Raw genomic sequence first — 18,028 nt, forward strand, 5'->3', positions numbered from 1 at the left:
CAGCACTGACTGTAGCTCACATATAAGAGACTTTTATTTCAGAATTTTTTAAATGCTTCAAACTTGTTATCCATTGTAGGTTGCTGATGATGAAGCAAAGAAGAAAACAAAGCCTCTTCGAGTGAAGAAACTGTATGTTTTGGCAGCTTTACTTGTAGAAGACTATCATGAACAAATGAAAAACACTCAGAGAGGAAAAATTAAAGGGAAAAAATCTGAGGTAATATATCCTTTTGTTTAAAATATTGACTCTTTTTAAGATTTCATGACACAAAATTGCCTTTTTTGCATGAAATAATAATGTAATTTCTAAATTTAAAATATTTTTACAATAGTAGCAGTTTTCAAAGGGAACTCATTGTGGAGCTTCATAATAAATGTATTTAGAGAAAGCATGTTTTTATTTTTTTTTCCAAGTGATCACAATGTCCAATGTTGTACTGTTGTAGCTGTTTTTTTTTTTTTTTTTGCTAAAGTTTTATTTAAAGCCTTTCGATCTTTACATTTTGAGTCTTCCCTGCAAAGAAAACAAAAAATATTTCCCTCTGTCTTTTTTTCTGATTCTCCCTCTCTCAGAGGGAATAGGAATTAGCTTTAGACTGGGTTTCACAAGTTTCTACGCTACAGAATGTAGAAGCTAACTCTAAGAAAAGTTTTTTTCAGATTCTTTACCTGAAAATTTATCCTTTCTGGATACTGTTACCAAAATGAAAGAGCTATTTAAGTGGGAACAAAAAGAAATGCCCAAATCCCAGCAAGGATACTATGATTTGTTACAGCTGTACTTTCCACAACCTATAGCCGTCTCTCCAGTTTTGCCAGTTTTAGGAAATGCTTTCTTTGCAGCCATTGGTTTGCTTGTCAGTCAGTCATTTGTCCCCAGGAAGTCTGATACATTATCTGAAGTTCCCAAACCCACAAATTCACATTTTTAAATCCTAGATCAGCCCCTTCAGTCATTTTTCTGTCAAAATCATCTTTTACCAAACATCTTATGGCAGCCAACACTATTCTTTCTGATTAAGATGGAAAAACTTTTGATAGGTTTGGGAAGAACATGTTCATCTTATCACTGCTGTAGTAGCCTTAGCTATATGGGTTGTATCCTGCTAAGGATCTAACATCTGTACAGTTTTCAAAGCCTAAGGGCACTGTAGATCAATGTGTGTGTATGTATCTTTAAGAAGCTATTCAAGGGCTTCCACACATTTATAAATACTGAGTATGTGCGAGCCTGACTGCCATTTTGTAGTAAGCTGTTGAGACGTAAGCATGTGTGTATATAAGGTCTGTTTATTAATCAGTTTGTTTATATTTTATGATGGTGCTATCCATCCTGATGTGTTTCTGTGTATTAAACCATCTAAACAAAATAGCCCATGTGCTTGTCATCTATCCTTGGTCCTCTTCTTTTCTCCATATTTATTAATGATCTGCACTCTATCATTCCCAAAGCCACCTGCATACAATATGCAGACGACTCCACCCTGATCTGCTCTGACATCTCTCTCGCCTAACTCCAAGTCATAACCCAAAACTGTTTTTCCCAAGTTGAAAAATGGTTCTTGGAACTAAAACTTTTACTTAACCCATCCAAAACCAAATTACTTCTGTTTTTCCCCACTACTTCTACCCCTCAAGGAAATGAATCTCCTAGCACCAACCGCCCCACCATTCACGTGACCTCCAATAATGGGACCATAATCGACCCTGTCTCCCACACCAAACTACTAGGCATGACCATAGACCACAAGCTTAAATATGATACTCATATCAGCCTGACCATTAAGTCGGTAAACAAGAAACTCGGGTCCATGTATAGAATTAAGAACTTCCTTAACCCCACACACTAAACTAACCATTGCCCGGACTCACCTCGTTTCCACACTCCTCTATGCCTCCCCGATATTCTCCTTCCTTAATAAAAGAGAACTCAACAAACTATCTACAACCTATAACCACATAGCCAGATTTATAACAGGAATGCCCTATCGCACACATCACTGCAACAATCTAAGGACACTAGATTGGTTAGAACTCCCCAACATTCTCAAACTCAACCAACTCACTGAGGCATTCAAAGCAATCCACCATCCTGACAAAACCCCCTCAATGAACAAAATATTTACCCCCCTACTCTAACCTTACATCCCTTAGGTCATCCAAAAGCTTACAAATACAAACTATTAAATCTAACAACTCGGGAGGTGAAGCACTCTATGCTAATTCTATTGGAAAATCCTGGAATGCCCTCCCAAACAACCTAAGACACAAGACCTCACTCCACCAATTCAAAAAACAACTCAAAGATCTCCTAAAGTCCGAATGGCTATGCCCGTGTTCTAATCCAGATTAATAGTAAACATCCCAGGACTACCTAATTTCTACCCAATCCAAACCGCAAGGGTCCTCATTGTAGCCATGTTAGTCCAACTACCTAAGTCTGTTTACCTCTTTAAATTATTTGTATAACCCTATTACTTGTTCATTTGACTTTGAATGTAATACTTATTACTTGATCTTCTGATGTCTTTGTTAATCTACCTCTATTCTTTGAGCGTTTCTCCCGGGCCTCTACTGAAAATGGACATGTATCCAGCTAGACTAGCCGGTCAACAAATGTAAAATAAAATAAATAAAATTGTCATCTATGTTAGAGATGAGCGAAATGGTGTCAGAAATGGCATATCTAAGGGCCATGATGTTAAAAGAAGAAAATTACTTGTTGGCATAAAGAGCTCCAGATGTTATGTGATCCTATCTCGCCTACATTCTGTACTGATGGGTTCGAGCCGATCCTCGGCTCGACTCGGCACGCTATACTATAGAGTGAAGTCTCTAATTGGCTGAGCTATTCTACATCCCAGGATGCACCACCACTACTTCCCCAGATCTCGTTTGCGGCTTGATAGCAATAGACGTGGTCTCGACTTGGCTGGGCTAAGTACTCTTTACTGACAAGTTTTCTGTCAGAATTTCTCTAATTTTCACCCAAAAGCTGTTTTAACAGCCACTTATCACTTGTTGAGTGTTTTGTGAGGAAAGTTGTGTGAATTTTCGTGGCCGTTAGGTTCCCGCTTTATTGGTAGGGGTTTCCTCGCTCTCTAGTTCAGGTTTTGTGTTGTTAAAATTGTTGTAAAATTTTTTGTGGTGCTTGTTCCTCTAACATCTAGGTCCCATTTTAGTTAGAGGGGCCTTGCCCTCGCTCTGTTAGAGCGTTGTTATAGTTTTACCTGTCTGTCTGTTTCTGAGCTTATAGGTGAATCCTGCTTAAGTTAGAGGATTTGGCTCTCAGTGCTTACTTTTGTCCCTAGTTGGTTTTGGTGTCTTTCTAGTGATGTCGAAAGAACATAGACCTTCGGGTTTTAAAAATGTACCAAGTGTGGGTACAAGATATCTATAACGGATGATCACTGCTGTGTGTTTATTGCTTAGGGCCTAAGCACCTTCAAGAGTCGTGCAGTGTATGCCACGCCTTTTCTTCCCGTGTCCTCCAAGAGAGGAAAAACAAATTGATATTGAAAGGGATGATCACCCCTTCCTTTGAGGAGGCTTTATCTTCTTCCCCCTCTCCTTCCAGGAAGAAGTCTTCGGCTCCGACCAGTCCGTCGGAGCCGACAGCAACGAAATCAAGGCAGGCTTGCCGGCTGCATGGACTTCGGAGCCGAGGTCGGAACGGTCTGCCTCGGTGCCTCCAGCCTCGACTCCTCTGTCCTCGGAGCCGAGCGCTCGAGCATTGAGAGGTGGGTCACCTTCTTCGGCTCCAATGGTTTCGGAGCCGAGAAAGGTCGCACACTCAGACTCTTCTACCTCGGCACCGAAGTCCCCGTCGGCTCAGAGGGAAATTACTGTGCTGGTGGAATCTCCCTCGGCGCCGATACTACTTGAGACTATTCGGAGCCGGTCCCCCAGTCTTTCGGAACCGGCGGAGAAGTCAACTCGGGCCCGATCGGTCTCTTCTCGGTCCTCGAGGATGTCCGATTCGGATATTGACAGGGTGCTTCAAAGGCTGTTTCAGTCTCCAGTCTTCCAAAAGTTAGTCTCGGCTCCAGCCCAGTCGGCTCCAGAGCTGATTGTCCACCCTGTTGTCTTGGTTCCTCCTCCAGCAGCCTCGGCACCGTTGGAGTCGGTGCTGGTGGAGCCAGTGGAGGTTTTCGGGTCGGCTCCGACTTACTCCAACCCCGACCTTTGGGTCGGAGTTGCACACTGACCTCCTTGGTCGGCCCTGGGGTGACGCCTCGGGTCCGATGCTTTCGGTTCCGAGCCTCCCTCTCAAAGGCCGGGCTGCGGGAGTACCTTCTACCGTTGTGGCCTCGGGGTCGGACCTTCCCAGGACTCTGGGGGGGTCCGGCCTTCAGGGCCATGAGGAGTGCTTTAGCCAAATCTTCCTTGGCTACCTCCACCATCTCTCCAACACCTTCCCTTGGCATGGAGACTTGTTCCTTTGTTGTCCCCGTCTCAAGACAGCAGAGCCCTGGGACCTGAGGTCACCCCCATTGGGGATTCCTCCCTTCCTGGGGGTCCTTCCGAGGCGTCTTCGGAGGAACCTCCCAGGAAGAGACAGTGTAAGAGGAAGCACGTCTACTCACCTGATGAGTCTCTCACCTCGGACACCGACCTCGATGATGCGGAGGGGTCCCCCAAGTCATCCTCGGATGATGTCTCCTTTGTGGACATCTTAGAAATCCTCAAGCAACGAGGCGACTGGCAGTCCAAACCCCCTTCCGCTGAGGAGTCAGTCTTCCTCAAGGCCTTCGGGGCTCAGCCTTCCGCCTCCTGGGTGTCTCCGCCCTTCAATGAGCTCCTGGATTTGATCTCTCGAAGCGCGTGGGAGCACCCGGATTCTGTGGAACCGGTGCCAGCTTGCCCAAATAAATTTCTGTCAGCCCCCCCCGAAAAGGAATTCTTATCTAAAGGTGTGGCCAGATGCCCTGGTGGTGGCATCTGCTACCCAGCAAGATGTGGCAGAGGCTTCGACGTCCGTCCATCCTCCTAATAAAGAGTCCAGGAGTATGGATCAGTACGGGAAGCGCACCCTTACTTCAGCAGCCTTTACTTTAAGGTCTCTGAATTACCTGACGACTTCACCAGACTTCAGAGGGATCTGGTCAAGGAGCTTTCAGATACCCTCTCTGGTAACCTACCTGAGCAGTTGGCCTAGACGGTTAGCTCTCAGTTGGCTACCTTGTTATCAATATCGAACTGGCCCATGAGGCTCATTTCATATGCGGCCGAAGGGCAGTAGAGCGGGTACAGGTGTTGCTCTGAGGAGACAAGCCTGGCTCCGCCTGTGTCATTTTGCAGAGGCCTTCAAGTCTTCCTTTGCCGACGCTCCTTGATGGGTCCTCCTTGTTTGGACCCAAGGTAAAGGACACCTTGACCCGCTGTGAACAAGAGGGTAAGACTTTGACTGCCGTAGGGGCACGGTTTTCCACTCCCTTCCGGCCTTATCCCAAGGCTAGAAGAGGGGGAAATGTGATTCCAAATCTCAGAAGACTTACCTCACAGCAGGATGTTCCCCTTCTAGAGGCAGAGGGGGGGGGGTTTTCAGGAAGACGCCGTCCCAGAGGTGGCAGAGGCCCCCGCAACACTGGAGACCGTGAGTCCTTTCTTGGCTCCTCAACCTTCCAGCATCCCTGAAGGATTGCCCGACTGGCGCCCGAGCCAGTCGGGGTCGTTCGAGGCACCTAAAGGCCTGGGAGAATATCACTCAGGACCGATGGGTGCTCCGGATCATTGCCGGAGGTTACAACATCCCCTTTTCTCAGCCCCCCCCCACTATCCCGGAAAATCCAGGACCCACCACCCAGTCAATGGGATCTCGCAGCCATCGAAATTTCAAAGCTGCTTCAAAAAGGAGTCATCCAACCGGTCCCCGAAGACCAGACCGGATTAGGGACTTACTCAAGATTCTTTTTGGTGCCAGAAAAGACCGGGGACATGAGGCCCATCTTGGATCTCAGCAAGCTCAACCGTTCTGTCAAGAAGTCCAAGTTCCGGATGGTCACCTTACAATCCATTCTCTCGCTGCTGGAGAAAGGTGTTTGGATGTGCTCCACAGATCTCAAGGACGCCTATTATCACATCCTGATAGATCAGGCGTCCAGGAGACACTTGCGCTTCAGCCTGGGAGACAGTCATTTCCAGTTCCCTGCACTGCCCTTTGGTCTCACCACAGCCCCAGGGTGTTCACCAAATGTTTGGCGGTGGTGACTGCTCACCTGAGAAGTCTAGGATTCCAGGTGTTTCCATACCTAGATGACTGGCTCCTAACTGCCACCTCCAGGCCTACTCTTACAAAATCTAGCAGCCACTATTTCTCTAGGCAACTCCCAGGAATCACCTTCAATTGGGCAAAGTCTGTGTTGCTGCCATCTCAGCGCATACGGTTTATTGGAGTAGAGATAGACTCAAAGCAAATGCGGGTCTATCTTCCTACAGAGAGGATAGAAACATTACAATCTCAAGTCCGAGCATTGCTCTTCAAACGCCGAGCCCCAGCAAGGATGGTCCTACAACTGTTGGATTCCATGTCGGCTACCGTTCTCCTAGTTCCCTTAGCAAGATTGCACATGAGGATTCTCCAGTGGCTCCTGTCAGTCCAGTGGTCGTATCAGGACCTCCCTCTCAGTCACCTCATTATAATCACGGAGACGTGAAAACAGGACCTCCGTTGGTGGCTTCTGTTTTCCAACCTGGATCAGGGGCGACCCTTCGTTCCTCCTCCTCCAATGGCCACTTTGACTACGGACGCCTCCCAGACGGGGTGGGGGGACATTACCTGGGCAGGTCAGTCCAAGGCAAGTGGCACCCCAACGAGAGTTCCCTACACATCAACATACTGGAAATGAGGGCGGTGCTTCTATCGCTACAAGCACTTAAAATGGGGTCCCCGGGAGGGGGAAAAAATTTAACCCCCCCGGGGGGGTTCCTTTTGGGAAAAGGAAAAAAGGCCCTTGGGGTTTCCCTTTTGCTATTGTGGTTGGTTCGGGGAGTAAGGACAACCCAAACCTTCCTAAAAATAAAAGGGGGTGGGGGGGAGAGGGCCCCCCCCGGGGGGGGGGGGGGCCCCCGGGAAAAGGTACCTCGGTTTTCAAGAAAATTTTGGGAAAGGGGGGAATTCCCGGGGAAAAAGGGAAGCCCCAAAAAAAAGGGGACCGAGGCGGAACCGAATCGATCGTGCGAGGCCCGAGGGAGAGTCGGAACGAAACATCGGTCCGACTCTCGGTCCCGAACCAGGACAGATCTTGGGCCCGAGACTCCGGTACGGATCGGATGGAGTCGAGGTAAACGTGCCGACCGAGAACAGGACGGTTCTGACACCGAGGACTCCACAATCATCAGGTCAGCCACTCCCGGCACCGAAGACTGAACAGGTCTCGAGGAGGAACAGATGGAGATAGTGGCAGGCCTTCAAGTCTCGACATCAACTGAGAGGAGACCGAAATAAGCTTGGACAGGGCCGTATGCTCCATAAGTTTCTGCACCACACGGTCCACGTCGGTGTCGGAAAGGGCTCTCAAGAGCGAGTCGAAGGGATCGAAGACGGAGCCGACCTCAATAGAGACGGTGGAGGGAGCTCCGTCACGGTTCCAAGACTCGAGGCTCGAAACTGCCAACAGTTGAATACTCGGCCCGAAGTCTGTGGAACCGGTGATCCAACTAAACTCGAAGAGCTCGGAGCCGATGTCTTTGGCTCCGGCGCCGACCCCTTGAACTTGGATGCCTGGTCTGAAGCATCCAAGGCCTCCTGGAAAGAGGGTTTCAGCAATCCTCTATCCATCAGTTTCCTGCGCCTATCTGTCATGACCCTCCCACTAAAAGAGTGACAAATAGAGCACTCCTCTTGTAAGTTGAGAGTGCCAAGACAGTAGACATTAGGAACTGTGGTTGTCTGTGACCGACATTTTTTGGCCACACTGACAACGCTTGAAGCCAGATTTTAATTTTTATGACATGACAACAAGAAAAAAAGACAGTCCAGCAATTAAAAGTCACTTCCAATGATAAAAACACAGTCAAATCCGGTATATGTGTCAAATCCTGTAATAAGCACTACACAATATTTAGTCCAAGTTATTTAAGTAGGGGAGGTAGGCCCCGAAACAAAACTCTGTACCCTTTAGTTAACTAAGTAACTAATCTAAGGAACCGAGATATCAAAGTCCACTCACACACCTACTCTAACTACTCATAGACTATAATGAAGAACAATTTTTGAAAATTTGAAACAGAAAGAACAATTCTTATCTGTAAAAGCCTCGAGCTAGTCCCCAGCGATGCGTATGCAGCAGCGGCAAACTAGATCTGAGGTAAAGGCAGAGGGGGATTGTGGGTATTAGATGTCCTCGAGCTTCTTCTCGATGCAGAGCTTGCAGTCGGCCGACACGGAGCCGAGGATCGGCTCCGAACCCATGTGTAAGAACAAAGGCGAGATTGAACACTCTCACATCTGTTTTTCCCTAGTTGAAAAATGGTTCTTGGAACTAAAACTTTTACTTAACCCATCCAAAACCAAATTACTTCTGTTTTTCCCCACTACTTCTACCCCTCAAGGAAATGAATCTCCTAGCACCAACCGCCCCACCATTCACGTGACCTCCAATAATGGGACCATAATCGACCCTGTCTCCCACACCAAACTACTAGGCATGACCATAGACCACAAGCTTAAATATGATACTCATATCAGCCTGACCATTAAGTCGGTAAACAAGAAACTCGGGTCCATGTATAGAATTAAGAACTTCCTTAACCCCACACACTAAACTAACCATTGCCCGGACTCACCTCGTTTCCACACTCCTCTATGCCTCCCCGATATTCTCCTTCCTTAATAAAAGAGAACTCAACAAACTATCTACAACCTATAACCACATAGCCAGATTTATAACAGGAATGCCCTATCGCACACATCACTGCAACAATCCAAGGACACTAGATTGGTTAGAACTCCCCAACATTCTCAAACTCAACCAACTCACTGAGGCATTCAAAGCAATCCACCATCCTGACAAAACCCCCTCAATGAACAAAATATTTACCCCCTACTCTAACCTTACATCCCTTAGGTCATCCAAAAGCTTACAAATACAAACTATTAAATCTAACAACTCGGGAGGTGAAGCACTCTATGCTAATTCTATTGGAAAATCCTGGAATGCCCTCCCAAACAACCTAAGACACAAGACCTCACTCCACCAATTCAAAAAACAACTCAAAGATCTCCTAAAGTCCGAATGGCTATGCCCGTGTTCTAATCCAGATTAATAGTAAACATCCCAGGACTACCTAATTTCTACCCAATCCAAACCGCAAGGGTCCTCATTGTAGCCATGTTAGTCCAACTACCTAAGTCTGTTTACCTCTTTAAATTATTTGTATAACCCTATTACTTGTTCATTTGACTTTGAATGTAATACTTATTACTTGATCTTCTGATGTTTTTGTTAATCTACCTCTATTCTTTGGAGCGTTTCTCCCCGGGCCTCTACTGAAAATGGACATGTATCCAGCTAGACTAGCCCGGTCAACAAATGTAAAATAAAATAAATAAAAATTGTCATCTATGTTAGAGATGAGCGAAATGGTGTCAGAAATGGCATATCTAAAGGGCCATGATGTTAAAAGAAGAAAATTACTTGTTGGCATAAAGAGCTCCAGATGTTATGTGATCCTATCTCGCCTACATTCTGTACTGATGGGTTCGGAGCCGATCCTCGGCTCTGACTCGGCACGCTATACTATAGAGTGAAGTCTCTAATTGGCTGAGCTATTCTACATCCCAGGATGCACCACCACTACTTCCCCAGATCTCGTTTGCCGCTTGATAGCAATAGACGTGGTCTCGACTTGGCTGGGCTAAGTACTCTTTACTGACAAGTTTTCTGTCAGAATTTCTCTAATTTTTCACCCAAAAGCTGTTTTAACAGCTACTTATCACTTGTTGAGTGTTTTTTGTGAGGAAAGTTGTGTGAATTTTCGTAGCGTTAGGTTCCCGCTTTTATTGGTAGGGGTTTCCTCGCTCTCTAGTTCAGGTTTTTTGTGTTGTTAAAATTGTTGTAAAATTTTTTGTGTGGTGCTTGTTCCTCTAACATCTAGGTCCCATTTTAGTTAGAGGGGCCTTGCCCTCGCGCTCTGTTAGAGCGTTGTTATAGTTTTACCTGTCTGTCTGTTTCTGAGCTTATAGGTCGAATCCTGCTTAAGTTAGAGGGATTTGGCTCTCAGTGCTTACTTTTTGTCCCTAGTTGGTTTTTGGTGTCTTTCTAGTGATGTCGAAAGAACATAGACCTTCGGGTTTTAAAAAATGTACCAAGTGTGGGTACAAGATATCTATAACGGATGATCACTCGCTGTGTGTTTATTGCTTAGGGCCTAAGCACCTTCAAGAGTCGTGCAGTGTATGCCACACCTTTTCTTCCCGTGTCCTCCAAGAGAGGAAAAACAAATTGATATTGAAAGGGATGATCACCCCTTCCTTTGAGGAGGCTTTATCTTCTTCCCCCTCTCCTTCCAGGAAGAAGAAGTCTTCGGCTCCGACCAGTCCGTCGGAGCCGACAGCAAAGAAATCAAGGCAGGCTTCTCCGTCGGCTCCACGGACTTCGGAGCCGAGGTCGGAACGGTCTGCCTCGGTGCCTCCAGCCTCGACTCCTCTGTCCTCGGAGCCGAGCGCTCGAGCATTGAGAGGTGGGTCACCTTCTTCGGCTCCAATGGTTTCGGAGCCGAGAAAGGTCGCACACTCAGACTCTTCTACCTCGGCACCGAAGTCCCCGTCGGCTCAGAGGGAAATTACTGTGCTGGTGGAATCTCCCTCGGCGCCGATACTACTTGAGACTATTCGGAGCCGGTCCCCCAGTCTTTCGGAACCGGCGGAGAAGTCAACTCGGGCCCGATCGGTCTCTTCTCGGTCCTCGAGGATGTCCGATTCGGATATTGACAGGGTGCTTCAAAGGCTGTTTCAGTCTCCAGTCTTCCAAAAGTTAGTCTCGGCTCCAGCCCAGTCGGCTCCAGAGCTGATTGTCCACCCTGTTGTCTTGGTTCCTCCTCCAGCAGCCTCGGCACCGTTGGAGTCGGTGCTGGTGGAGCCGGTGGAGGTTTTCGGGTCGGCTCCGACCCTTACTCCAACCCCGACCTTTGGGTCGGAGTTCGGTACACTGACCTCCTTGGTCGGCCCTGGGGGTGACGCTTCGGGTCCGATGCTTTCGGTTCCGAGCCTCCCTCTCGGTGCGTCGGCTGCGGGAGTGCCTTCTACCGTTGTGGCCTCGGGGGTCGGACCTTCCCAGGACTCGGGGGGGGTCCGGCCTTCAGGGCCATGAGGAGTGCTTTAGCCAAATCTTCCTTGGCTACCTCCACCATCTCTCCAACACCTTCCCTTGGCATGGAGACTTGTTCCTTTGTTGTCCCCCTGTCTCAAGACAGCGGAGCCCTGGGGCCTGAGGTCACCCCCATTGGGGATTCCTCCCTTCCTGGGGGTCCTTCCGAGGCGTCTTTGGAGGAACCTCCCAGGAAGAGACAGTGTAAGAGGAAGCACGTCGACTCGCCTGATGAGTCTCTCACCTCGGACACCGACCTCGATGATGCGGAGGGGTCCCCCAAGTCATCCTCGGATGATGTCTCCTTTGTGGACATCTTAGAAATCCTCAAGCAACGAGGCGACTGGCAGTCCAAACCCCCTTCCGCTGAGGAGTCAGTCTTCCTCAAGGCCTTCGGGGCTCAGCCTTCCGCCTCCTGGGTGTCTCCGCCCTTCAATGAGCTCCTGGATTTGATCTCTCGAAGCGCGTGGGAGCACCCGGATTCTGTGGAACCGGTGCCAGCTTGCCCAAATAAATTTCTGTCAGCCCCCCCCGAAAAGGAATTCTTATCTAAAGGTGTGGCCGTAGATGCCCTGGTGGTGGCATCTGCTACCCAGCAAGATGTGGCAGTGGCTTCGACGTCCGTCCATCCTCCTAATAAAGAGTCCAGGAGTATGGATCAGTACGGGAAGCGCACCCTTACTTCAGCAGCCTTTACTTTAAGGTCTCTGAATTACCTGACGCACTTCACCAGACTTCAGAGGGATCTGGTCAAGGAGCTTTCAGATACCCTCTCTGGTAACCTACCTGAGCAGTTGGCCCAGACGGTTAGCTCTCAGTTGGCTACCTTGTTATCAATATCGAACTCGTCCATGAGGCTCATTTCATATGCGGCCGAAGGGGCGAGTAGAGCGGCGGGTACAGGTGTTGCTCTACGGAGACAAGCCTGGCTCCGCCTGTGTCATTTTGCAGAGGCCTTCAAGTCTTCCTTTGCCGACGCTCCCTTTGATGGGTCCTCCTTGTTTGGACCCAAGGTAAAGGACACCTTGACCCGCTGTGAACAAGAGGGTAAGACTTTGACTGCCGTAGGGGCACGGTTTTCCACTCCCTTCCGGCCTTATCCCAAGGCTAGAAGAGGGGGGAAAATGTGATTCCGCAAATCTCAGAAGACTTACCCCTCACAGCAGGATGTTCCCCCTTCTAGAGGCAGAGGGGGGGGGGTTTTCAGGAAGACGCCGTCCCAGAGGTGGCAGAGGCCCCCGCAACACTGGAGACCGTGAGTCCTTTCTTGGCTCCTCAACCTTCCAGCATCCCTGAAGGATTGCCCGACTGCGCCGCTCCGGAGCCAGTCGGGGGTCGTTTTTCGAGGCACCTAAAGGCCTGGGAGAATATCACTCAGGACCGATGGGTGCTCCGGATCATTGCCGGAGGTTACAACATCCCCTTTTCTCAGCCCCCCCCACTATCCCGGAAAATCCAGGACCCACCACCCAGTCAATGGGATCTCGCAGCCATCGAAATTTCAAAGCTGCTTCAAAAAGGAGTCATCCAACCGGTCCCGAAGACCAGACCGGATTAGGGACTTACTCAAGATTCTTTTTGGTGCCAGAAAAGACCGGGGACATGAGGCCCATCTTGGATCTCAGCAAGCTCAACCGTTCTGTCAAGAAGTCCAAGTTCCGGATGGTCACCTTACAATCCATTCTCTCGCTGCTGGAGAAAGGTGTTTGGATGTGCTCCACAGATCTCAAGGACGCCTATTATCACATCCTGATAGATCAGGCGTCCAGGAGACACTTGCGCTTCAGCCTGGGAGACAGTCATTTCCAGTTCCCTGCACTGCCCTTTGGTCTCACCACAGCCCCCAGGGTGTTCACCAAATGTTTGGCGGTGGTGACTGCTCACCTGAGAAGTCTAGGATTCCAGGTGTTTCCATACCTAGATGACTGGCTCCTAACTGCCACCTCCAGGCGTCTACTCTTACAAAATCTAGCAGCCACTATTTCTCTAGGCAACTCCCTAGGAATCACCTTCAATTGGGCAAAGTCTGTGTTGCTGCCATCTCAGCGCATACGGTTTATTGGAGTAGAGATAGACTCAAAGCAAATGCGGGTCTATCTTCCTACAGAGAGGATAGAAACATTACAATCTCAAGTCCGAGCATTGCTCTTCAAACGCCGAGCCCCAGCAAGGATGGTCCTACAACTGTTGGATTCCATGTCGGCTACCGTTCTCCTAGTTCCCTTAGCAAGATTGCACATGAGGATTCTCCAGTGGCTCCTGTCAGTCCAGTGGTCGTATCAGGACCTCCCTCTCAGTCACCTCATTATAATCACGGAGACGTGCAAACAGGACCTCCGTTGGTGGCTTCTGTTTTCCAACCTGGATCAGGGGCGACCCTTCGTTCCTCCTCCTCCAATGGCCACTTTGACTACGGACGCCTCCCAGACGGGGTGGGGGGACATTACCTGGGCAGGTCAGTCCAAGGCAAGTGGCACCCCAACGAGAGTTCCCTACACATCAACATACTGGAAATGAGGGCGGTGCTTCTATCGCTACAAGCACTACACAGTTACCTCCCCCAGGGCATGATTGCCGTTCAGTCCGACAACATGTCAGTAGTCTGGTACCTGAACAAGTAGGGAGGGACCAGGTCCTACCCTCTTTGCAGAGAGGCCATGAAAGTATGGGATTGGGCTATTACAACCAACCGTTTCTTGGTAGCAACACATATTCTGGGGAGATCCAATGTGATAGCCGACAGACTGAGCAGAACTATTCTCTCCCCGCACGAGTGGTCTCTGAACGACAGAGTGGCAGCTCAGATCTTCAGAAGATGGGGAACTCCTTGTTGCGACCTCTTTGCAACTCCCCTCAACACAAAATGTCTACAGTTCTTCTCTCTCACCCCAGTTCTGGGGGGGTTTCCCAAGGACGCCCTAGTCCAAGCTTGGCCCACTGGCCTACTGTACGCCTTTCCACCGGTTCCCCTTCTTCCCAGGGTGATCCAGAAGGTGATTCACTTGCAGTGCAAGATGATTTTAGTTGCCCCATACTGGCCTCGTCAAGTCTGGCTGCCCTTTCTTCAGAAATACGCACTGGACGGTCCATGGTTCCTGGACCAGGTTCCAGATCTCTTGATCCACCAGTCGGGACAGCTTCATCAGTCCCTTCACTCATTGAGGTTAACAGCTTGGCTCCTCCACTTCCGACTATAGTCAGGAACCAGGTTTTGGACTCGGAAGTCATACATATCTTGTCCTCGGCCCACAAGAATTCGACTAAGAAGATGTATAACAGCAAATGGAGGAGATTTGCCATTTGGGCCCAACTCCAGGGATTAGATCCCATTACTGCCCCGGTGTCTGAAGTTTTGAAATTTTTAGCTTCCTTATTCAATCAAGGTTCTTCGGTCTCTACCATTAAGGTTCAATTAGCAGCTATTTCTAATTTTCATGAAAGTATAGACCCACCTTTGATGAGCAATAAGTTGTGTAAAGCCTTCATGAAAGGTGCTGGGCTGCTTCGACCTCCGATTTCTCATCCCGCTCCACCGTGGGATCTTAATTTCGTATTAGGTGCTTTGACCTCTTCCCCCTTCGAACCGGCAACAACTTGTGACTTGAAATTTCTTTCTTGGAAGACTGCGTTTTTGGTGGCAATTACATCAGCCAGAAGAGTTTCGGAACTTCAAGCCCTATGTGCCAAACCACTGTACCTGTTTTTTCACAAGGATAGAGTATCCCTCAGGCCTAATCCATCCTTTGTTCCCAAAGTTTGTTCTAGTTTTTGTCTTCAACAGTCATTGGAACTCCCAGTTTTCTTCCCCAACTACTCAGACAGAGCGGAATATATCTTCCATTCATTGGATGTTCACAGGCAATTGCGTTTCTACTTAGATAGGACGCACCAAACATGGAAAACAGATCAGTTGTTTGTGTCCTTTTCAGACAATAAATTGGGCAAAGCCGTCACGAAGGTCACTGTTGCCAAGTGGATCAGAGACTGTATCAGTCATACTTATTTTCTTTCTAATAGAGAGCTTACAACCACTGTGAAAGCTCATTCTACAAGGGCTATGGCTACTTCGACAGCCTTTCATTCCAAGCTTGCCATTAGTGACATTTGTGCTGCGGCTACCTGGTCTTCTCCTCACACCTTTATTTCTCATTACAAATTGGATGTGGCATCTCGGGGGCGAGCTTCCTTCAGTTCCACAGTTCTCAGGAGTGTTTTCCAGTGAGCCACCCAGGAATCAGGTGCTAGGGATGCTGTCCCATCAGTACAGAATGTAGGCGAGATAGGATCACATAACAAACATCTTTTAGTTATGTACTTACCATAACTTTAGATGTTTGGGATCCATCTCACCTACATTCCTAATAACCCACCCTCCTTCCCCCTCCCTTGGAGATCAGAAGAGACCAGACGGTTTAGTTTAGCCGTTTCATCTTGAAACACCTGGCAGTGTTATTTCAACTGTCTATGACTGTGTGCATGTGTGCGGACAAACAAGATCTGGGGAAGTAGTGGTGGTGCATCCTGGGATGTAGAATAGCTCAGCCAATTAGAGACTTTGCTCTATAGTATAGCGTGCTGAGTCAGAGCCGAGGATCGGCTCCGAACCCATCAGTACAGAATGTAGGCGAGATGGATCCCAAACATCTAAAGTTATGGTAAGTACATAACTAAAAGTTTCTTCAGTTTGAGTTCGAGAGGCACGTGGTCGGCACTGGAGGAATATAAAGGACTGGATCATCCCTACTGCACATATAATTCACAAAACGGGTCAGAAATGAATTTCAGATATTAAAACTTGCTCAGAACTATTTCTTATTCACAAAATATGAAACGAGGCATACAGAACTCTCTAAACAATATTCAAATAAATCTATATGTTCAATATTGCTAAAAATATTCAAATTACCATGTAAAATGTTTGAAATAAAGTCTGAATTGCATAAAACAAATAAAATAAGATGAAACAACTGCATCTTCTCTAAGCATGTATTTTTTGTATTAATTAAAGATATCCGAGTTATCAGAAGTGTATCAAGTGTTCGTATGTTTGTGCAGTATTAAAGTTATTTCACAAGATACAGCCATTACAGAGCATATTTCACAAAGTATAGTATTTCAAATAGTTTATTGTGCATTTGAATGTTATTACAAGCTCACAGCACAGTCTGTTCGTACATATAGAAGGGACATATTTTCAGTGTGTTTGTGCATACTTTGTGGGCATGGCAGATGGATTTTGAAAACCCAGTGCAGTTGTGTTTGACAATAATATTGCATAGAACTGGAGAGTGATTGACCAAGAATACAACATTTTTATACAGGCTGCATTTTCCAATAAAGATGACTGTACAAAGGCATTTATTCTGCTTAATTTAGCTGGGTCAGAAGCCATTGAAAGGGAGCGTTCATTTGTGTATGCACCTGCTCTCTTTGCAGGAGAGGGGGAAAACCATCATATTGTTGTACAGGCTGAGTCGAGTGCTTAAAACGTAAATTTAGAGAAATGTGTAACCCCCAGACAAATGTTACAGTGAAAAGGCACTTATTTTATACAAGGGATCAAAAGCCTGGTGAAACTTTTGCAGCATATTTAACTGACTTGAGAAACAAAGTTAAAACTTGCAGATTTGATGATTTAAGGGATGAGTTGATAAAGGACAGACTTATGTGTGGTACTAAAGATGATGCTGTGAGAAAGATTTTGCTTTGTGACAGTGATTTACATTTGAATAAGGCTACTGAGATTTGTCAGATATATGAGATCAGAAAAGCACACAAATATGCTTACAGATGAGAATAGCTCTAGAAGGCACAGTGACAAAGGTCATGTTGATAGTATGCAGCATGTGGTTAAAAGAAACAGGCCCAAGTACATGGCAGCAACTGTAGCCCCTGTAGCACTCACTGGTAAACCCCAGAGCTTTCCAGAAAATTTCAGAGTTCGCACAGTCTCAGTGAAGCATAAGAGTCAGCAAACTCAAAGCATGGGCCCCAACCCAGTTTCATTGCCAGCTGCTGTAATTGTGGTGGAAATCATGAATCTAAAAGAGAGAAGTGTTTAGTTTTTGGTCAGCAGTGTCACAAATGCAATAAATGGAATCATTTCAATAGGTTTTGTAAATCAAAGGGCACACATTCTTTTATTAAAAGGGAACATTTCAAGAAAAGAGTTGATCAGTTGGTGAGCTGCAACCCTACTGTTTATGTTGATGGTGTGTCAGTGCTTTATGAAACAGTTAATGCAGTAGATTTAAGAGCAAAGAATATAGTATTTTGTACTTTTCGGATAAATGGAAAACCCATAGAGCTCAAAGATGACACAGGGTTCAAGTGCAATGTTATGTCAGCAGAAACATTTGTTGGAGTATGTCATGGTGAAAGGCTTGATTTGGCAAGGTGTGCCAAGCTTGTTGCTTATGGTGGTGAAGAAATTCAGACTGAAGGTTCAGTAGTGCTTTCATGTTACTCTGCTGGGAGAAGTTATGACTTGCTATTTTATGTGGTCAAGAAGCACGTCCAGTCATTATTAGGGCTCAGAGACAGTTTGAAAATGGGACTGCTTTCATTTAATAAGGAAGTCCATCAAGTTATCTTAAAAGACCACTACTCTAGTTTTGCCCAGTAAATTTTTTTACCTATGCTGATCTCTTTGAAGACAAACTAGGGAAGCTTTCAGTTGTGTACTCCATGAAGTTAGATCCAGATGTCAGTCCAGT

General features: G+C 47.1%; 1 protein-coding gene across 1 annotated transcript in view; it reads left to right on the forward strand.

The window, feature by feature from the left end:
• The window catches only part of WDR35 (WD repeat domain 35), a 2,872,164-nt gene that overhangs the window by 2,358,307 nt on the left and 495,829 nt on the right, over positions 1–18,028 (forward strand). The window contains exon 25 of the mRNA XM_044065775.1: positions 80–220. Coding sequence (XP_043921710.1) covers positions 80–220 — 141 coding nt within the window. The remainder of the gene's footprint in view (positions 1–79; positions 221–18,028) is intronic.

The sequence above is a fragment of the Protopterus annectens genome, chromosome 1.part0 (genome assembly GCF_019279795.1).
Source record: "Protopterus annectens isolate FY-2018-M chromosome 1.part0, PAN1.0, whole genome shotgun sequence".
In the NCBI taxonomy this organism is placed as follows: Eukaryota; Metazoa; Chordata; order Ceratodontiformes; family Protopteridae; genus Protopterus; species Protopterus annectens.